Source organism: Chelon labrosus (genome assembly GCF_963514085.1).
Source record: "Chelon labrosus genome assembly, chromosome: 2".
In the NCBI taxonomy this organism is placed as follows: Eukaryota; Metazoa; Chordata; class Actinopteri; order Mugiliformes; family Mugilidae; genus Chelon; species Chelon labrosus.
In genome coordinates, this window is record NC_140338.1 from 18,586,729 (window position 1) to 18,609,301 (window position 22,573).

General features: G+C 42.6%; 1 protein-coding gene across 1 annotated transcript in view; it reads left to right on the forward strand.

Annotated features, from left to right (window-relative positions):
• Positions 1-14,451, forward strand: part of fbxo41 (F-box protein 41) — a 31,568-nt gene extending 17,117 nt beyond the window's left edge. Inside the window, exons 4-13 of the mRNA XM_084558814.1 lie at positions 3,620-3,693; positions 8,275-8,654; positions 10,160-10,398; positions 10,498-10,613; positions 11,251-11,403; positions 11,533-11,628; positions 11,735-11,853; positions 12,476-12,634; positions 13,159-13,274; positions 14,108-14,451. Coding sequence (XP_084414940.1) covers positions 3,620-3,693; positions 8,275-8,654; positions 10,160-10,398; positions 10,498-10,613; positions 11,251-11,403; positions 11,533-11,628; positions 11,735-11,853; positions 12,476-12,634; positions 13,159-13,274; positions 14,108-14,170 — 1,515 coding nt within the window. The 3' untranslated portion in view covers positions 14,171-14,451. The remainder of the gene's footprint in view (positions 1-3,619; positions 3,694-8,274; positions 8,655-10,159; positions 10,399-10,497; positions 10,614-11,250; positions 11,404-11,532; positions 11,629-11,734; positions 11,854-12,475; positions 12,635-13,158; positions 13,275-14,107) is intronic.
• The last annotated feature ends 8,122 nt before the right edge of the window (positions 14,452-22,573 follow it).

The following is a 22,573-nucleotide window of genomic DNA, read 5'->3' on the forward strand; positions in this document are numbered from 1 at the left end:
TTCGTTTGGCACAAGTCTGCTAACTGCAGGGCGGAGTGAAAGGAGTAGATTACCTCGTCGAAAAATCGGACGTGTGCAGCCTGCACCTACAGCTCCATGTTCATATATAATATTTAAAAATTATCCACTGTGAAAAATGACAATGATGACTGTCGTCTTGGTTTATTAGCACATTTTTGATAAATGCTAGTAGTAAGAGCTAAGCTTATGGACAAAACCATGGACTGTATGTAAATATGGACAATGTGTCACCACTTCCTTGCATTGGCCAAAGTTTGCGCAGTGCGGTCCGAGAGCAGAGCCACGCGGAGCCCAGTTATCGATGACCCGACCACACTTCCTCCAGACCCACTCGCATTTTCATTTAATTAATACTACGCCCTATACAACTGGTAGTCGCCAGTATGTCACGTCTTGTTTCTATAGCATCAAATAACTAACTAAAACGAAACTTATCAAAAAAATTCACACTTAACTACATAAAATGACAGAAACCATCCTTGAAAAATGATCCGATGTGTATTTTAGTGTTTTAGTTTGACCCAAGTCCCATCCACTAACATGGAGGAGGCGGAGCTTATGACCTATACTGCAGCCAGACACCAGGGGGAGCTCTACTTGCTTTGGCTTCACTTTTGAGGAGCTGTTCCACCTTTATTCTCAGTCTATGGACAAAACACATTTAATTTCCTGTGAATACTACTACTTGTCTTTTTTCAGTTTTATTACAGTAATTAGCAGTAACTTAATACAACATTATGCATATTCCAACACTGAAACTTTAACTCTTTTTTTTGACAAAATATTTTTCTTTATGTGGGGGCAAAGAGATGGGATTCTACTTTTGTTTCATACAAGTCCAAACTTTTACGAATATTTCCATTAACTAGAACTAAGGGGCAGATATTTTGGCGAGGAGATATCTACATATGTTTGTATCATTTTGTCTTGTGTTGAAGTGACGCTGACTCACCAGAGGATTATAAAAGTAGGACTCGTGTTTACAAGGTGAAGCAGGAGACTTGATTACCAGTCTATTTAGCATTCACCATTAAAGCTGTGGGCACAGTGAAGCTCTGCTGCATCCTGACCGGCAAAGTATTGTTGCTTCTTCCTCTGGCTGAGGAAACTAGAAATCATCTCTTTGTCTCGAGGATCAGTACTCTCTTGAACTCTCTTCGTATTCCTTTGCCTTATTACACAATGACGTAAAATGTAAGAAGCCGGCGGGGGCCTGTTCTTAAAATGTCACATATTCAAATTATTATCCAGCACTTCTAGAAAAAGAGGTGACCTGTTTCACATTGCACAAATGCGCGTGCTGCCATGGAAACCGGTTCTTGCTCTCGCTCAAGGTTTCAACGGGATTTTTTTAATCAGATGTGATGTGGTGCAGATCTGAGACGTTCACAGTTTCTTTTCCACTTGCTGTCTGAGCGGTGCCGAACAAAACTCTTCCTCAGATCACTATCCCTGAGTGCACGGATACCGTCTGCATCTTCATCTTACTAACTTTAAATTATCACACATAACAGTGAGTAAAGATGTAAAGGCTCAATTGGCTGGTTTTATTGCTGCTAGGAATGGTATTATTTATTAAACCCCTAAAATAAATATACCTTTTCCTCTGAAAGCCATTTAACCTTCGATCGACTAGAGTCTAAATTTAGACGTTCTGTCCTTGGATGTAAACATCCGTCCATTTCATGTCTGCATGCTTGTTCCCTCTTGTGGACTGTGAATAATCAACTTGACAAGTACAAGCGTGGAGTCACACACTGTTTGGCACCTTGTCACAGTTTCGAGGGAAGCCCAGAGATGTCACCCGACCATACACCCAACCACGCACACCCTCACAACCCCACTCTCCATCTTGTGACATCAGCAAGGTCCCCCTTATCTCCTAGGAGACGCAGAGGTGTTTTAAGAGTGACGGCGGGAGAGGGGATGGATGACTTGTTTCCTGCCCGCTGTCTAATTAATTCCAAGCTGAATGCAACGTCTATCTTCACAGCACACAACACAATTAAAGCTTTAATTTGACTGTAGTGTGTGATACATCGTTGGCTTTGTAATGAGAGAGAAAATAAAAATTCTTGAGTTTAAGCCAAACTTACAGAGTTTTACCTTCACATGAAAGCGTTTTGTTCCATCCATTTCTTGGAGATGCGCGCCCTGTTCCGCTTTCACGGCCGTCTGTCCAGGAATGAGAGCCACGCGTGATGTTCGCCTGTTTCCTCCAATGGTCCGTTTCCACTGGCAGTCGGCCAGAAACAAGCTGCGTGAGTGACGCAGAGGGAAGGAGAGAGGCAGAGACAAGAGCGCCAGTGTCTTTGTGTTTGTGCACATTGTCTCTCTGTGGCACGTCGCCGGTCTGGTGCACAGAGCTCCACCTGGCACCGCTTCAAACGCACACAAATACGAGCACACGTACAAACGCTGCACACTTCAATGCGCTGAGTGGTGAGTGGTGTGTGAAATAGTGACTAGGGGGATTTTGCTCTCAGGCAAAGAGAGAGAGAAGAGTCAGATAGCACACCTACGACCAACTACATTTAAACATCCTCACCTGGTTTCAGGACTACAACCACATATAGGCACATACAGCTACAGTTGTATGGAAATGGTTGTTCCGGTGACTCGGGTCCTTCCAATACTTTACTCAAGATATCCTGACTACTACTGGCCACACTGCCACAATGCAGGATATTCATAATCCCCTCTCGATATTTTTTTTTTTATCATGATTTTGCTGACCCCTGTTTTTTCTTTTACAGGTTTTCACTTGTAAAATGTTCCATAGAGGGCAAAGGTCTTTCTACTCCAGACAGTAGATCACAGACCTTTCTCACTTTTGGCTCTTATTGTCAACTTCAGCAGGGTGTGACAGCAGGATTTTCTTGAAATTGAAATAAGTCAACCTAGAAAGTCTGTCTGAAACCACCGTCCAGTGAAAATATCCAGTGAAAAATGACGGATTATCCGTTGGTCCGTGACGAGCTATCTTTGAACGTATCTCAAGGTTAAAGGTGACTACTAAGTGTAAAACATTTAGACACAATTTTATTTCAAAGACAAAAAAAAACAAAAAACAAAACAGTCACAATACAAATAACGATGATGCATTGTGTCCATGCTCCTTTCTTAACATGTTATATTTGTCTCTTGTGTGTCCTGTAATATAGAGTGATGCTACCAGTCCTAACAAGCTTCTTCTCCACTGTCTATTTGTTGTCTGTTGTCGAGATGAAACCACTAAATCACATGCTTCTGAGCTGTCAAAGCCTTTATCATAAATGTTCAAGAAACATTTTTCAAACAACTCAAATGAGCAACTTCTAGTCATGAGCTCTCACGACTGGGATCAGTTCATATTGTGACATCTTGCACTTTATGTCTTTTAGCCTATTTATGTATTATTATGTAAACCGGTACTTTATGTAGATTGCGATTGTGGATCGAGGGTGTCAGCCCCTCCTCAGACACCTTGGAAGCAATGCTGGGATTTTTACACAAGAACAGCTATATGTGTAAAATTGCATTTGACTGTGAGGACTGGTCACGTTTGTCAACTCTTTTCTGTCTTCTTCTGACGTGTTCTCTCCGTATCTCTCTCCAGAGAAACTCCAGCATCTCTGGGAGCACAAGGGGAATGTACCAAGTGTCCGAGAGGCGTTCCTCCCCCAGCACAGGGTACGTCGAGGGGGGGCACACATTTGCACATTTGACAAAGTCTGACCTCTTACCTTGAGTGTGAAATGTAATCCTACGAGCATTGTGCCATAAGGAGTTTAAAGACATATTTTCTGGTACTTTCAACTGGTTAGTAGAAAGAGAATTATCCAGCCTTTGATTGCCATATTACATGCAGCATAATGAGATACGTAAGGGATTTTCTTTATTGCGCTACATAATTGTGGAACTATGAAATATCTGTCTCCTTTTTTGGTCCAGTAGAAGATTTTATAGTCCTCTGCTGTCGAGTGAATTAAGTGTGCCTCATCTTTCTTACCTACTCAGAGCTCCTGCAGGGAAACACAATCTGTCAGTTATGTGTGAAATTAGGCCCCAGAGCTTTTAACCAGCGTCTACTGTGTACTCCGGCCCTGGCCTCTGGGGCACAACTTGTCAGCGTTGTGTTTAAATGTTTATGCACCTCAGAGCGACACAAGTGAAAGCAGTAGAAGTGTCACGGTTGTAGCTTTTTTTGGCTTGTGGTGGCGTAACATTCGTACATCAGGGAGTGTGCCGTGAAGTTAAGCTTTTATTTACAGTTTATGAGATCTTGTTATATGCTGACTTTATCCAAGCAGCACACAGTGGCTCACCTCTAAATAAAAACAGACAATGATGCTTTCTTATAAAGCAGTCGTCTCAGTGCCATATTATACGTAGACACGGTGCTTTAAGTGGGACAGTACTCTTTGGTACCATTACTCCCCTCTGGCTGCCTGGAGTTTACTCATGGTACCAGGCTGCACAGGGAGTTCTCACAAGCAGTCAGCCCCCTTCTGATGACTCGTAATGGCGCGTAAACTACATTACCCAGGGGGCATTACGTTTCCTTTGCCTTTTCTTCTTCTCTCTAAACTGAATAAGTATTGATGTAAACTGCTCTTTTAGCCATGAAGTCCCCCCTCTTCACTTGTCCTGACATTGTGACCACACCAAAAAAGAAAAAAACAACAAAGTATATTATATAATCATCTTCATCATCCTAAAATGACACATCCTGGAAGCCAGACTGACCACAATTTTTTTTTGCGGGCCTGCCTGAGGAAGAGTGACGTAGTCATCCAAGTCATCCGGGCGCCGTGCAGTTTAATTTGTCTACAACAAAATATCTCTGTAGCACTGATGCCCCACAGCAAGAGGGTTTAATTCCATCTGGGGCCTTTCTGTGTGGAGTTTGCATGTTCTCCCTGTGTCTGCGTGGGTTCTCTCCGAGTACTCCGGCTTCCTCCCACTCGCTCACCTAAACTGGCCGTAGGTGTCCATGTGAGTGTGAATGGTTGTCTGTCTCTCTGTGTTGGCCCTGAGATAGACTGGAGACCTGTCCAGGGTGTACCCCGCCTCTCGCCCATTGACAGCTGGGATAGGCTCCAGCCCCTCCGCGACCCTTCACTGGACAAGCGATTATAGAAAATGAATTAATGAATATAGCTCTGATTGGTTGTAGGACCATCCAGTTGCATGCAGATATATTTCTTTCTCTGATTCAGTTGAAACATGGCCCATAATAAAATTACAATGGCATGTACACCAGGCTAAAGGTGTCCCATACACACATCCAGATTTATTGACACTAAATCTTTATTCCAGCACTTTTTTTCCACTTCCACTGCATAGACATTAAATTGGTATCCAGCAATTTTTAAAGTCATTTGTAAAGTAAGAGTGTTTGGTACATTTTCTTCTTTTGTTTTGGCCATGTCCTGCATATTTAGTGGTTTTCAACCACATTTTCCAGTATGTCACTTTTAAATATATATATATATTATTAGCTAAATGCCTGCAATAGTTATGCATTATAAGAGTGACTGAATGCATTTTGTTTAATACTGAGAACAGAGCATCTACATGTTGCACGGTGCCTCAGGCATAAACGACTGACGTCACTTATCGTAGTATAGTATTGAACCCTGTGACATGTGGAGCAACAGATCCCATTTTTAGTCAGACACTCTCATTCAGGATCAGCACTGAGTTGCAGGTTGGATGTCTCACCTCACGAGGTGTGACTGGTGCATTTGTGGGTCTCTTCAGACACATGGCTTTCCCATAATACTCTGACTAACACAACTGTCATCCCCAGTGTTGTACATGTGTTTCCTACCGTGACGTCACAAGGAACATGTCAGGCCTTCCCCACTGAATCACGACACAACACATACGGTGGCCTAACAACAACCCTTCTGTCTTCGGTTATTAATAGGTCTTTATTTAGGTGCAAGATATTTTTACGCTAGTGCTAGTAAACATCCGTGTCACACGTGTTTTTAGTAATTTACTGGTATTGATCTTACCACATATTTATTTCACAATCATCAGTCTACAAGCGTCAGGCTTCGCTCTCATTGATTCTACACATAACTCACATAAAGGCCTCTATTGTAACGGTGATCGATCACCGAGAGAGGCAGGCAGTCACATCTTTCATGTGGCAGTTGCACGAGTACGATACCCGATACTCGTATTGATTTACGCATTACTGAACGACACATTCAGGAAGACGAGACGGCAGGGAGTGTGGGTTCTTTCACTGACTATTGAGCTGTTTCATATTTACTCTCACTCTGAAATCATTCATTAGCGACAGCTAACCATGAGCTCTCGTGATTGGGTTATTATTTATATCGTTACATCTCGCACATTATGTCTCTCCACCGATTTAATGTTGACCAAACATTAAGGCAGTGTTTCAGGTTTATTAGGTTACAGCGTTACAAGCAGCTCATTAGACTGCAGTGATCATCACATTTGCCTCAGTGTAGACGATTTAAACCGCGAACAGAAAGGCATTATCTAGTCCAGGTTCGTATTTTTAGCACTACATGTGTTTCAGTACTTGCTCTGATAAGTGCTACCTGCAGTATCGCCTGTGATTCTCTTTCATTTTCGTTCCTACAGTGATACACACAGATGCTTTTACTCTCCCACTTATACTGAGAAATAGTGGAGGAAGCACTGAGAAGGAAAAAAGAGAGAGGAAATGAAAAATGTCCTACTTTTGAGAGGCTGATATTTGTAACTGCTCATTACTCGTGTTGTTGGGGGTTATTTTAAGGGTTCCTGCAGTAGATTGTACAAAAGCTGCTCTAAATCATCTGAAATGCTCTTTGTCAAATGCTCTGTCTGCTCCTTGTCAGTAACACAGTGCGTGTTTGCGATTCATTTGAGCTTCAGTGCATTGACTTATATCATATGACTATAGATACCAACACCGCTGCTGTTCCCAGCAAACTTGTCTGTGGACGTAATCATAAATGATTGGACATATTTAGTTGTGGACATAAAGTGCAGGCTCTGAGCTTCAGGAAAACATTTTCCAGGGGCTCAGAATCAATTGAACACTTGATCCCACTGATGTGTTAGATCAGTTAACCTGGTAAAAGGTCAGGAATGGATTACCTGCTATGAAGAGAAGACTTCACAACAGCAAATACACAAGGCTCACTGCAACATTCATAAGCCCCAAGAATATATACCGATCAGTCATAACATTATGACCACCTTCCTAATACTGTGTAGGTCTCCCTTATGCCTCCAAAACAGTTGTGACTCATCAGAGAATGGACATGGTCCTTCTGAGGGTGTCCTGAGGTGTCTGGTAACAGGATGTTGTTAGTGGGGGCCTTTGGGTCCTATGGGTTGAGGGGAGGGGCCTCTGTGGATCATCCCACAGATACTTGATCAGTTTGGGATCTAGTGAATTTGGAGGCCAGGTCAACACCTTGTGCTGTCCTTCATGTTTTTTGAGTTGTTACTAAACCGTTTTTGTGTGTGTGTCTGTGTCAGGCTGCATCCTGCTGAGGATGGCTGCTGCCATCAAGGAGTGTCATTGCTATGGGGTGGGGGTGCCTGGTCTGGTCTAGGTGGATGCTACATGTCTAAGTAACATCCATACTAATGCCAGGTCTATAAGTTCCCCAGCAGAACATTGTATTGTCAAAAGACGTTGTTATTTACTGTTCACTTTCTGTCAGTGGTTTTAATGTTGTGGCTGATCAGTGTATGATTTAGTCTTTTCTGTACATTTAATACATCTAGTAAAAAAGGAAATATTGTTTATTATTAAAGAAACACAAGACATGTAATCGCACACTGTCTTTACTGAGCTTTAAGTGAAATATTTCTTGGCCTGGTGCAGTGACTTCCACTGGTTGCCTGGCAACGTTATGGTCACTGTGTTTGGCCGGAGAAAAAAAGAGAAAACGTGCTTCACATAGCCCCTGTTGAAACCCCAACCTGTCGTCTTCACACTGGTTGTCATGTGTTAATTAGGGAGCTGTAGAGGTGCTGGTAGATGGAGTTTACCTTTGGATCCGTAGCTTCACATTTAACACACCGACCTTCACATGATATGGATACTCTCATTTAAATCTTTGAAAAAACCAATAGATCCGTTTCCCAGAATGTTAAGAGGATGATTATGGTTTTAATGGTTTAATTATGTTCTTATTCAGATTACATTATCATCTCATTACTGGTCGTTGGATGATGGGCCGTCCATGTCATTATAATTATAGTAGACTTCCTTCTCTTTTGCTGCAGAGCATCAGGGAGGATCAAATCCGTCTCACAGGGCTCTGGAGGTTACGACAGTGACAGTGTCGAGATGCATCCCATGGAGGACTGTCCCGAGGCTCAGTACTATCACATGCAGTGCCGGCTGGGCGAGGCCGGTTACGAACGCTCCCCTGGATGTGGATCAAGAAACTGGGGTCTGCGTAAGCAGGCTATCCAGAACTGGCAGCGGAGACCTTACAGGAACAGCACTGAAGGAGAGGAGGGAGATGTTTCAGACGTGGGCTCCCGAACCACCGAGTCCGAAGTGGAGATGTGGGAGCAAGAGAGGAGAGCCGTGGCCGAAGTCCAGCAGTCTGCCGCGCCCTACCCTCACCACAGCAGGGCAGCATACCGCCCCAACACAGGTAATGGCTCTCTGGGACGATGTTACGAGCAGTGGAACTTGTTATTCATAGAAATGTCTCCCGATCTGAGATCAAGACGTTAACTCGGAGTCATGGGAGACAGTATTCACAGAATACAGGCCTTAAAAATCTCAAAAGACAAGTGATGGATGTGGATCTAGGTCAGGCTGAGTTGCAGATGCTGTAAAGTTGCAGGAGCTGTGTCACAGCCGCCCCAAGTGGTTGCGTTTCTACAGTGCAGCTGTAAGTTGATGAAACCAGAACTTCAGTATAGAAACTTGCTGAGCTGCGGTGCATTTAAGATCATTAGGACGGTGGTTTCATTTGGAGCTGAGTAGCAAAACCAGTTTCATTCTGACTCAAATTAAAAGAAAACTTAACATGGACAAGATGAACATGTACAGTTTAGAGTTGAGAAACATTGCCAACTGAAATTATTGTAATCAAGCTTTCCTACTGAGGTGAGTATATACATTATCGCTTCATGCATCGCTGCAGGTGCTCTTCTTCTTCTTCTTGTCCTGTGTCTCACTATTACATTGTTACTTTGTCTCAGTTCAGGCTTTGGTCTGAGCCAAGTTACACAGCCAATCTTTCCTGTACAACTCCACCACAGATTGTGCATTTCTCTGTCAACTTCTTTCCGTGCCAAGATCCTTTAACTCACTGCTGCCGCCCTTCGATTTTTTAATTTTTTTTTTCCACCTGCTGTTGGGTTACTAAGTACCAGGTGGACCCGGGCAGCCTGTGAAAGAATGAATCTGGGCCAGAGCTCTGTGACAGATTCACATGAACTGAGCTATTAATTGAAAAGATTGTTCTCACATAAATCAACATGTTACTGGCATCCCTCCTCGCTGATGCAGTTCTCCTTATTGGGAGAGAGTCTCCGCCAGGATTCTATCGGATGGTATGGAACTACAAACACGCAGTTTTATTTTTTTCTCAGCATGCAACACACAGCTCGGCTTTTTTAGCTCATTTGGAAATCTTGTGCGTAGGTGGTGTGTGTGTGTGTGTGTATGAGAGAGAGAGAAAAATAAAAAAAAATAGACACGGAGAGAAAGAGGAAGAGAGAGTGTAAGCAATGGTTCATAGCCCTGATGGTTTTGAGCAGACGCCTTCCAAGGCCAAAGATGAAATGAGTCATCGAGGAGCAATCTTGCTGGGAGGAATAAGCCAGGATTTGATTGGGCACATGGTGTCAGCCAATAGATAGCAATAGACAGAGTGAAAGGATGAGGAGAAAGAAAAAAATTATGTAATCTGTCTCAGCTTCTTGTTGACGTCTGGCGCCACCGTGTGACAGAATCTGTTTTTTTAACGTCGTTTAAAGGGATTTACTTTTTGAGCATTTCTGCAAGCTTGACATCAAGGAGTTGCATTCACTTGATCATATTTAAAATATACTGTCTAATAACGATTGTATTAAAAGTTTATTTATGTACTACAGTTAGTTGAAGTGTAATTGTGTAAAAAGGGTTTAAAGACCGCTCTTCCCACAGGTCGGTCTGAGGGGGTCTACAGCAAGCCATGCCGCCACGAAAAGAGCCCGTCCAAGTCCAACGAGGTGATCAGCCCGGAGATCCTGAAGATGCGTGCGGCCCTCTTCTGTATCTTCACCTACCTGGACACCAAAACCCTGCTGAGAGCCGCTGAGGTCTGTCGCAACTGGAAGTTTGTGGCCCGCCACCCGGCTGTGTGGACCAGAGTGCTGCTGGAGAACGCTCGCATTTCTTCCAAGGTGAACATTTGAATATTATATATGAGCAGAGACTGCGCCACAAGCCTATTGCAGCGATATTTTCTTACCTCTGTGGTTTTTTTTTTTTGCTTTTCTCAGTTCCTGAGCACGTTGTCCCAGTGGTGCACTCAGACACACTCGCTCATCCTGCAAAATCTCAAGCCAAGGCAGCGAGGCAAGAAGGAAACCAAGGAGGACTACCTTAAAAGCACACGGTGAGACCGAGCGGCAAACTCAGAGGTAGAAGAAATGAAGCCAATCGGGAGGCTTGAGGCTGGCTCCAGAAGAGAGTCAATCCCCGTAGACGTCCAGGTTAAAATGATCAACTTTAGAGCAGAAAAATCTGTAAAGAGAGTCTGGTAAATGTTTTTGTCCCTACTCCTGACAACTGTTCAGTGGTTGCAGTAGGTAAGGTGGAGTTCATCTTTGTGTACAGTCAATGAGTGAGACTCTCAGGTACCTATTACAGCACAGTGACCTTAAACAGAACAGAACAGAAATGAGTGACATACCAAATCCTCAAATAGTGACGACGACAGGAGGCAGCTGATGAAAACTGTCTTTTTTTCTGGAAGAAGGCCGAGCAAAAGTTTGTCATGCGCGTATAAAGTGAAATTATTTTACAAGAGGTGCTCTCAAATTGAGCAGACCCCGCACAGGCACACAGACACGCTGCTTCGTGCTGCTTCGCTCCTTTAAACCGCTGCAAACATTACAGGAACCTTTTTGTTTGTTAGGTTGGGGATGAAAGTGCTGAAGGACAAAGTAATGACTTCCTCTTCGCTGTCTGCGTTTTTTTTTTTGTTTTTGTTTTTTTTTTTCTGTTGACCTTCCCTTACATTTCTGTCTAAGTGGCTGTCTGGAAGAAGGTCTGGAGGCGTTGTTAAAGGCCACAGGAAGTAACCTGCTGATACTGAAGATTTCGCACTGCCCCAACCTCCTGACTGATCGCTCCCTCTGGCTGGCCAGCTGCTACTGCCGAGCCCTTCAGGCTGTGACCTACAGGTAGACCGCCACGCCCACATCCCGAGTCATCTCTTCCATTCCAGTAACGATAAAGCGGCCACAAAAAGTTTTATTCTTCATACACTGATGTGCGTTATATTGTAAGTATAGGTCATTATTTTGTTCCAGGAGTGCCACGGATCCGGTCGGTCAGGAGGTGATCTGGGCCCTTGGAGCAGGTTGCAGAGACATTATTTCCCTGCAGGTGGCGCCACTACATCCATGGTAATCACCTCAAAACTAAATGAACCCAAGAGCTTTATGTGTTCTGATTGCTGTGCTAAGAAATGAATGAATGCATGTTCTGAAGAACAACCTTTGTGTCTTTTAGCCAACAGCCTGCGCGCTTCAGTAACCGTTGTCTGCAGACCATTGGAAGATGCTGGCCGCACCTGCGTGCTCTCGGTGTGGGCGGAGCCGGATGTGGGATTCAGGGGCTGGCTTCACTGGGTAAATGTTGCTTATAGAGAAGCAGTTATTTAGTCTACTCCACTCATTTTAGCTCCAGTAGTGTAATTTCAACACTGTCGCTCTCTCAAATCGTAAACTTTAATTACAGTGGCAGACTTTCTATTAAATGTTTGAGTGCATGTGTCTTAGACTTAGACTTAGACTTAGATAGACTTAGATAAACTTTATTGATCCACAAGGGAAATTGCTTGGTTACAGTAGCTTAGTTGTCATATAAAAAACACACTCTTAAGAACCTCAGATAAAAAGAAAAGATTAAATTAAATAAAATAGAAATAAAAAATAAGTAGAATAAGATCTGGTAACATAAAATAGAAATAGTATAAGCCAAAATGTACAAATTATCATATTAGAATATGAACAAATGTACAAGAAATGGAAGAATATAAATATAAATTATATATACAGGGTAAGGTGTAAGGTGCAGTAGTGTCCATTAACATTAATAACAATGAGTTATCTGTCACAGATTTAAATATTAAACATCAAATAAATTCCTATATTCTTTGTAGAGGTGTGCACGTCTGTCTTTACGCCCTGCCATAACCTTTGCTGTGTGTTGCTTTGACCTTCTCCCTCTTTATCTTCCCCGTCCCTGCAGCGAGGAACTGCATGCGCCTGCAGGTGTTAGAGCTGGACCACGTGAGTGAAATCAACCAGGAGGTGGCGGCAGAGGTCTGCAGAGAGGGCTTGAAGGGCCTGGAGATGCTGGTGCTCACCTCCACACCGGTTACCCCGAAAGCCCTGCTCCACTTTAACAGTGAGTTTGTAACTTATTTCATACAATACGGTAGGTCAACAAACATGTTAATGTGACTGGGGATCATCCATTACATTATGACCACTGAGAGGCGAAGTGAATAACACTGTTTATCTTCTTATCATGACTTATATTGTGTAGGTCTCTCTTCTGCCTCCAAAACAGTTGTGACTCATCAGAGAATGGCCGTGGGTCTTCTGGCAACAGAATGTTGTTAGTGGGGGTCTTTGGGTCCTATGGGTTGAGGGGAGGGGCCTCTGTGGATCATCCCACAGATACTTGATCAGTTTGGGATCTTGTGAATTTGGAGGCCAGGTGTTAATGTTTGGAGGTCAATGTTATTCACTTCTCCTGTCAGTGGTCATAATGTTATGCCTGATTGGTAGGTATGTAGAGGTCTCCTTCCTGTTTCACATACTTAAAGAATACTTTTACTTTACATAACATTACGCACCACTTTTAAATGAGAACACCCAGACAAGGCGTGTATTAATGCTCCTTGAATCGTCCTTCCAATCGTCCAGGTGTTTGCCGTAACCTCAAGTCCATCGTGGTCCAGATCGGCATTGAAGACTACTTTGAGGACCCCAACAGTCCAGAGGCGAGGAAATTGTTTGATGAGATGGTCAACAAGCTGCAGGTAACATCGCCCTCTGCGTACACACACTGTTCAGTTTGAATCAGACACACATGTTCACCTTCTGAAACCCAACCTAACCTTTCTTCTGACATTCAGGCAGATCCTTTGAATCTCTGAGGAGAATATTTCACGAGCTAATTTACACACACAAATAATCCTGTTCACATTTAGGCTCTTGAGTGAAAGACAGCTACTATTAGTGGCCACTGTTTTCCCTCAATCAGGCTGGTTACTATCTCACTCATTTCACTGACATTCATTCATTGTCTTTTTTCTAAGCCATCGTGTCCTTGGACTCCTGCACCACTGCATAGACATGACTAACAGTGAAGGCAGTCGCTGTTAAGTGGAGACAATGCATCTATTTCTGACACGATTACATACCATTTAAACTGTGACTCAGTCCTTGAAGCCCCAGTGTTGGTTGCACGGCGGATGTGCCGCTGCTAACTCATACATGCTTCGGATTTACTTTGAGAGGCTGCGGCCGTTCTTGTAGCTCCACACGGAGACGGAAATATAAAAGGATGCGGAGGTCCCGGGTTTTTATTCTTGTCTTGTTTTGATGAGTCAGTTTACAGTGTGTCATTGTTGGATATTACAGTAAATCTCCCTTCCTGTTTAATCATCCATTATTTTTTACAAAAACCTCAGGAAGTCATCATTAAGATGAGCGCATCTCAGCACGCTTTTTTGTCCAGTGTACTCATTTGTTGCTAATGGAAAGAAAAAAAAGCAAGAAGAAAATGAAAAGAGCACAGTAGAATATTTGGCCGTCAGATATTTAGAGAAAATTTAAATTCTAAAGTCCCTATCTTATCTTTTTCTTCCAGGCTCTGAAGAAGAGACCCGGCTTCTCCAAAATCCTCCATGTGAAAGCAGACAGTCTCTGCTAACAATTTGGAGAGGCGCCATCTTGGCTCCAGTCAATCAAAAAAGACCCAGCTGTTTTGAGCCAACTTCATGAGGTTGAGCGCGTCCGGCCGCTCCAACGGGAAACAACAGAAGACTGAACCGCGATGAACCGGGGCCGAGGCTCGCTGTGCATATACCAAGTACAAATCTTAAACAGAAACAAAAAAAACTCATTCGAATCAAATATCTCCTTAATTTTCCAGTTAGACCTTCGGACTTGCAGTGGCACGATGTATCAAGAACGAGGGGCGTCAGTCATGAGGGGTCCGTTTTAAACTTTACAAACTCTAGAAGCCGTCACCGCCGTCTTTTGCTTTCACCATGCAGGTGAATTGTGTCGTCGAACGGAGACGGATCTCCTTCCTGAAAACGCCTGGAGCCGGGTGACGCCGCTGCATTTGAACATGTCTGCCTTTACATAGTGATATACGCTGACCTGAGACAACCTTTAACGGCTCATGGGCAGCAGCACATTATAAAGCAAACACACTTTCCACAGAAGTACGTGAAGTGGTGGTGGGTTCACAGAGAGATATTCAAAGGTTAACAGGAGCTTTTATGCACAAACCGATTAACAGTTGAATAAATGTTTTCATGCTTGTCGTGCGCTACTGTATGTTGAAACTGGACAAGCGAAACGCTTTCTTCTTCCACCCGCTACAGAAACACGCGGCACCAGCTCCAGGCATGGCGGAGGGAGTAAAGACGTCCTCCCTGTAACGCACAGAGACCTCCACAGTCTTGTACACACTGCATGGCAGCAATGCATTTAACCTCCTCCACCATCCTCTGCTTCCTGTCACAAATCTGGACTCAGTGTTTGTGATCATTGTAGTATCTCCGGGACTGTGTGTCCCAGAAGAGCAGGGTGCGGTGTCTGATGTTGCCTACCGGTGCCATTTGTAACAGTGTCTGTCCTCATTGCAGTGAGCGTTTTCTCCAATGTGCCATTAATGAGGGGAGAGGGACCAGGAAAGGCAGGCGTGTGATCGCTTCGGTCAAAAAGAGAGTTTGATTTGGGGAGTGGAAGCACTGAGCACAAGGTGTCGTACAGAGCAAGGTGTGTGTGTGTACAGGTCCCCGTGTATCGTCTAGGTTTCACATTTTACCATCACTACACAGTGCCATTCCCATTCATAGGGCTCGTCATGACCAAACCCTGTACTTCTGATTTGAATTCATCAGCCTCTGCCTCCCTCTGCTGGTGTTTCCACGCAGTTACACAGCCGACACCAGCTTACGTGACACTTGTAACCTTCCCAGCATGGAACAAGTATCACCTTTACGGTTTTGCAAGTGCAATCGGATCCAGCGTCCAGCCTCGCTCTCAAATTAGGACACCGAAATTCTCAACGAGTATGAGTAGCAATACCTGCAGCAGTGAGACGTATTGGATGAGGTTTTATACATCTAGATCAGGTTGTAGTTCAATCAACGACAAGCTTTGTCACGTCTGAGGAAGTGGCCCCCGTGATGTGGTGCTTGGTCTCAGCTTGGATCACATATTTGAATACGTGGTCTATAAACTGTGGGTGTAGGGTGTCAAAGATGTGGATGCTCGCCAGGTGTGCAGGGCTCAGCAACGACTGTATTATCAGAGGGGAGGGCTTCAGGGATTTTGGAGCTTGACCCACACTACGGACCAAAACTAAAAGAGTATTCCGCTGTGTTGATTTTTAAATGTGTCCCCGACTTTATGAACGTGCAATACTAAACCGAGCTTCATCGCTTTTGTAACAGGTTTGAAATTGAATCATACGACAAGCACAGCATTAGCTTTTTCTTTCCCCCCCCGTGCGACACGTTGCTGCAGGTTGCTTCCACCTTGCACGCCTCATTTGTCACAGGGAGCTCGCCTCGTCTCCAGCAGCAGGCCATATCATTTGCAGGTGAAGCGTGCAACAGAGCAGTTTTTAAGAGTGCTGACTAGGCGATGGTCGTGAACAAAAAAAAAAAAAGAAAAAAGAATGAGGAAGATGAACAAAGCAGTTGGCTGCAGTTTATCTGCTCCATTATCAAAACTATTTGCGAGGATTTGTGTAACTGCGTATTGTGGTAATGGTGTTCCAGGTCAGTGTGTGGGAACAGTTGTGGATGTCCATTTCTTCATGTTCTTCCAGGTCTGCATATTATTATTATTATTACTACTCCTACTACTATTATTATCCTACACTGGTACTGAGTGGAGGGACAAAAAGGTTTGAGGGGAACGGTGTAAATCTTTGCCGACACAACAGAGAAAACACAAAGCACTTGTCGATTTTGAGTTTTAGACAATCCTGCCTTCGTTATCAGCTACTCTGTACATAATGTTTGTAAAAAAAAAAAAAAAAAAGAAATTAATAACAAAAATGGGGGGAAAAAAGTGACCAACATTTGATGTTATATATATAATATTAAGGTCATACTTATGAGTGGAACAGTGGCAGTTTACAGGTCTTCATGCTGTAAGCGTTTTCTCTCCAAAGTTGAACGAAAGATAAACATAGAGAATTATATTATGTATAACAGTAGTGTTGAAATTGCAGTTGTGTATTAGATACTTTATATTAAATGTGCATCAGAGTCATATAGAGATGGAAAATTATTTAAGAAGAGGATAAAGATGATAACTCAGCTATTTATTTCTATAAATAATAATAAAAAAAAGAGCGATGTGTGTAATGTTGGCATGTTTGTGTTCACGCATCAAATCATTAAGTTGCCTTCTTAACTGTTCTGCTACCGTGGCAAGAAAATTATTAGATGTTTAAAGAGCTTTGATTGCCTGCAGGTTTTCTCCTTATTTGATCCAGTCTGTTGTTGCACTAGTGAGAAAAAAAAAAACAAAAGAAGATATTTCAGATGTTTATTATAAGAGTGTTGTTTTTAATGTTCAGCTATTTCTCAGTATTTGACAAAATATGATGCACTTTTTTTCCTGAACACTTCTTACCGGCCTGTCGGCCTGTCGGCTCGATGCCTGGCGACGTCTCCCGACGTGGAACGAGAAAGGAACTCTTCACTTACACGTTGAAGACTTTAGAAACGCGGCGATAACCTACGAACTTCTACAAGTGAGCAGGCGTACAGTCTGACTCTCCTCTAATGCACCATCTCTCATATCTCTCATCGGTTGGGAAGTTAAAGAATGAACCTGATTCAACTACATTCAAGTGCTTTTTAGGTTGCCAATATGACCTTATGCTCACCTTTGTATTTGTTACCGTCTTTGTTTTACTCTTGCATTATGCTGTAAATTTCCAGCTCATACCAACAGTACATTTGTTTGTTTTGTTTTTATTTTCGTGACAGTTGTCAGCTGAGGATGTTGCAGAGCCTTTAAGCTCTGAACCTACAGATAAGAGGTGCCTGGTTTTGATTTATTCCTCGTTTATTTCAAAGTCTGAAGCATCACAAATGAACCAAGGTGCTTCTTCATTCACATGTTTATTTAAATTATTATTTTTTTTCTTAATTCAAGTGTTGCAGTCACACCCATTGATCGTGTCTCAGCGTTCTCCTCTGGACATATTTTATGTATGAATGATTGTATTCTGCCCATTCATCAGAACGGTGTTTTACACATTACCTCAATACTTAACTGGGCAATTAAGTGTGCAGTTTATCTTTGTAATTTTTTTTATTATTTTTTTGTTTTTGTTTTTTGACTGCTCGATCCATGAACGTCATCCGTTTTTATTTCCTGCGACAAAATGAATTCTGTTGTTGAAAAAACACCTTCATCCCCAGAAAAATGATCAGCCTTCTGTGATGACTGCAATAGATGGAAATGTTTTACTATTCATTTTCACTCCTTTTGTTGTCATCAATAAAATTGCTTTAAATTGTACGCGTATGTTTATATTTTGGGTACGTTTGAAAAAAGAAAAAAAAAGTATCTTCCAGATCCAGTGTCGTGTTGCTTCTAAATTCTTTAAATTTTACTTTTCAATTTCCTCGAGAAGACTGCAGCAGTTATGACACGCTGCTCAGCTTCAGCTAATCCGAAAACATCACATGTGGACGAAGGAAAATTGAATGCAAATATTTATTATTTAAGCTTTGGACACTGAGATCAACGGGACTGTAAGACCAGAACATCTGTAAGTGTATGAAACGTTACGTCAGTCCATAACAACTTGTAGTAATGATCATGTCTAATATATATTTTTCTCCTCAGGAACTGGTGGAGACTAGTATTCAGGTAAGAAAAATCTAGTATTTTAATTTCTTAGTTCACCAGACAAAACTGTGTAACGTTGGATTTGTAAGTCGTAGTATGAAAACCACATTAAAGGGGAACTACCGTTTTTTACAACCTGGACCTTATTTCTGGCATATAACACCATCGTTTACTCACCCATATAACTTGGTGTCATTTTTAGTCATTCGGCTTCAGCGGAGTGCCGCGTATATAGTGGGAGTGATCGGGGCACCGAGACGCGGCCTCTAAATAACACATAAACTCGTTCATTTCACCAGTATTTTGTTATGATACGGTAGTGCTATTCCTGTTGAGTTACCTGTTATCTATTCCCGGACATGCAGCCTCCGCATCCTCCTTTCAACGAGCTCCTCATCCTCAGTAGCAAATTACAGGTAAACAAGCTGCGCAGGGTGCGCGCGGCACTCAGAGATGACATCATCCAGGTCAGAGGTTAGTAGGTCAATCTACAGACCCCGGATGATGATAACAGGTAGCTCCGGACCCAACGGGAAATAGCACTAGCGTATCATAACAAAATATTGGTGAAATGAACGAGTTTCGCGGCAGATAATGTGTTATTTAGAGGCTGCGTTTCGGTGCCCCAGTCACTCCCACTATATGGATATACGCGGCACTCCACTAGAGCTAAATATCTTTCAAAGGACTCCAAAGTTAATGACAAAACAATCAGTATCTGGACCAACATTACTTTTGTTGGTATCCGTAATGGTTTGGATACTAACGGAGTTAGGCTTTTCTTGAAAAACGATTTCATGACTCATCCTGCACTTGTGGGCGTATACTTATTTTGCATCCAATGAACGACTTTCTTGATTCTTCATGTCCTTCCCTCCACTTGCATCTCCCCTGGTCGGGCCTCTGGAGCTGACTTAACATTTAGGAGTGGGTGGTGGTGGTGGTGGCTTCCCTTATTCATTTTTTACAGGAAATGTGAATTTTTTTGTTTGTTTTTTATTTAATACTTTAATGTCATGCTATGCAAAAATACATGTTTAGATTTTACTCACTGGAGAGGAAAGAACCATCGTCATAGAAGCGCAGCGATGCAGAGAGACAAAAGAGAAACACAAAACATGCACAGTGGTGCAGAGTCGCCGTCCTTTCTGTTGGCGGTGGTTTTGTTGTGATAACCACCTGCTCAGGGCTGCATGTCTTCAAGGAAATAAGGAAATAAGTTGCATTTACCAACCAGAAACAGCTCAAAGCTTTCTGTGTTTGTAACCTGTGCCAACTTGTATTGAAGTAACTGTCAGCAGACTGGTTTGGTGTGAAAAGAAAGAAGATATTTTATTTTATCATCCAGCTGTAACTTCAGTGTTTAAATGGTAAAAGTAAAAGAAATGCTTTTAGACATAACCTTCAACAGATAATACAATATCAAATGTGAAAACCTTTGGGGAGGGACTTGAAATTGCCCTTTAATGTATTTAAAAAAATAACTGCAGTTGAATTATTTACCACAATGCCAAGAATAATTTATGAATTATATGCAACAAATTACCAATGTGAGACTGTATTAATGTAAACCTTTGGAGGTCTGCGACCAGCTAACAACATCATCCAGATTTCCTTTAAAACTTTGTCTCCAGATGCAAAGTGCTGTTCGGCTAAAACAGATGAACACACTTTCCTTTCTGTCGAGGCTGAAGCTGAACGGTTAAGTCCTCTTCCTCTGCAGCCTCACGTGTTCCCCTGCTGGACCGGGACTGCTGCCAAAACTTTGTCCCTGTGTTTCCCTCTCTGCTTTCGTACTGTCTGAGTGAAGGCGAAGACACTGCCAACAGAAAACAAGGTTTGCAGACTCATACACGCTCACAATGCAATGCGAGTTCCCGGCTGATTTCGTAACTCCCCCAGTGAAATAGCCGAATTCTCCACTAATCAATGAGTCTGATTTGAAAAGAATGACTGAAAGATGACGAAACCGCAGTCTGTAGCTACACTGTATGTGCAGAAGGTCCCAGGCAAATCACCAAGATACATTACGTGAAGGTCACTTAGCAACTTTGTTTGTTGTCCAAAGCAGTGGAGGAAAACAGGAAGAAAAGAATAAAAATGTTGGACTTAAATCCATCATGTTTCCCCTGTATCTGCTGGATTTTAATTGTTTAATGTTTCCATTAGTGTAAATTGATCCAAACTGTGACTGTGAATGGTAGTTAAAGAATAATGAGAATCATCTGTGTGTGTCTGTGTGTAAAATCACAGCTCAGGAGGAAACTGTTCAAGGCTCCACAGTAATCTGCCACGACATGTAACGTGAGCTCTGATTGGCTCTGATCGGGTGAAGCCGTTGGCCGACTTGTCTGTTTGTGTCCTTGACACTCTGAGGAGTCAGATGGAGACGGGGCTCCTGTTACATCTTACTTTGGATTACCACAACACGGCCCCAGGAGGACTGAAGTCGTAGCAGACTTATTCAGTGAAAATAATAAGAGGTCATTTTCAGTAACCATATATTAATGTTTAAGTATGATTCATTATTGTTAATTAATGTAATCTTTTATTCATGTCCCAGATAAACATGCTCTGTGCTGCACATTATTGAATAAGAGATGAGAACATTTTAACCTTTTCACACACTTTCTTTTCATGTTTTTCTTTCTTTCTTTCACTTGTGTCTGCCTGAACTTCTACCGGTTGAAATGGGACGAGTTATGCAGGAAGTTACAGCATGTTCACACAGCCTGGTGCACAAATCCCAATGATAAAGATCAATGTTCGTCACGCCTCCTTGCAGTTCAGACTGTAATGGACATTTTTCGCAGCAAATGAGGAAAAGCGCACGTAAAAGTCTGTCCACTGAGCCAGAACGCACGATAAAGTTGTTGCAGGAGACGTGTTTCATGCCATGTAGTCGTGTAGAAATGACTTCTCAGAGATGGTCCTGGTGTTGGTGTGTGCTGGATCACCTGGAGCAGGTTAATGGGTCATTAATGGCTTTTTAATTCCACCTGTGCTTTTTCTAAACTGACAAACAGTCTGCTGCAGTAAAGACTTCAGGAATGTGTTTCCTGTTTCTGCACCCTGCAGCTAACCTGCAGGTCACGTTTGTTCAACTTTGACCTTTGAAGTTACACACGCTGCAGTCAAACGCTTTACAACACACCAGTCTGTAGACAACAATGTCTACAATATGTCTCAAACACACACTCAAATATAATAATCTACCTGAATTTCTATATAGTCCGTGTCCTCTGTGTTGATCTCTGTCTGGGTGCACAGCAAATGCCAGAGAATGGCTTAGAATGAGTGTGTAGTACAGATTTGTGAGACATCACTTTTTCCAGCAACTGTCAAATCTTAGGGAGGACTAATTGACAAAACAGGGGACAGACATATTTCAATCAGGCCCAGTCTGCAGAGTCCCGCTCATCCCTGAGGTAAGGTCCAGTCAGGCAAGTAAAGGAGGAGCATCTGTGTGGGTGGACGGTGAGGAGCAGGGACTTTATTTCTCCCAACATTTTTAACCCTAACTCATAGCAGTTTTATGGCGGTGGTTATCTATATCTACAGCTTTGTTGCCACTGGATGTGTCTCTGTACGCCATCCACCATCTGATTCTGCTTGATATCTAAATCTGTCAGCAGGTTGATGTCCAGGAGATGTTTTTAGTTCTGTGTCTTTTATTCCACTTATTTGGCTTTAGATTATTTTGTCATTAGACCACACCCCTGTCGTTTCACATTAGGGAACATAGTTATGGTGCATAACTATGCTCAAAAATCACTTGTATACTGCTGATACTTTTATACTTATGTAAAAGTTTAAATGCAGGACATGTTGATATTAACATAAAGCATCTAAAGACATCCATTAAAGGGGGATTATTGTTTTTTACAACCTGGACCTTATTTCTGGCATAAAATATGATCGTTTACTCACCCATATAACTTTGGTGTCATTTGGAGTCGTTCGGACGATATTTAGATCTGCGTATATCCATATAGTGGGAGTGACTGGGGCACCGAAACGCAGCCTGTAAATAACGCATTATCTGCCGCGGAATTCGAACATTTCACCAATATTTTGTTATGATACGCTAGTGTTATTCCCCGTATCATAACAAAATATTGAAATGAACGAGTTTCGCGGCAGATAATGCGTTATTTGGAGGCTGCGTTTCGGTGCCCCAGTCACTCCCACTATATGGATATACGTGGCGCTCCACTGG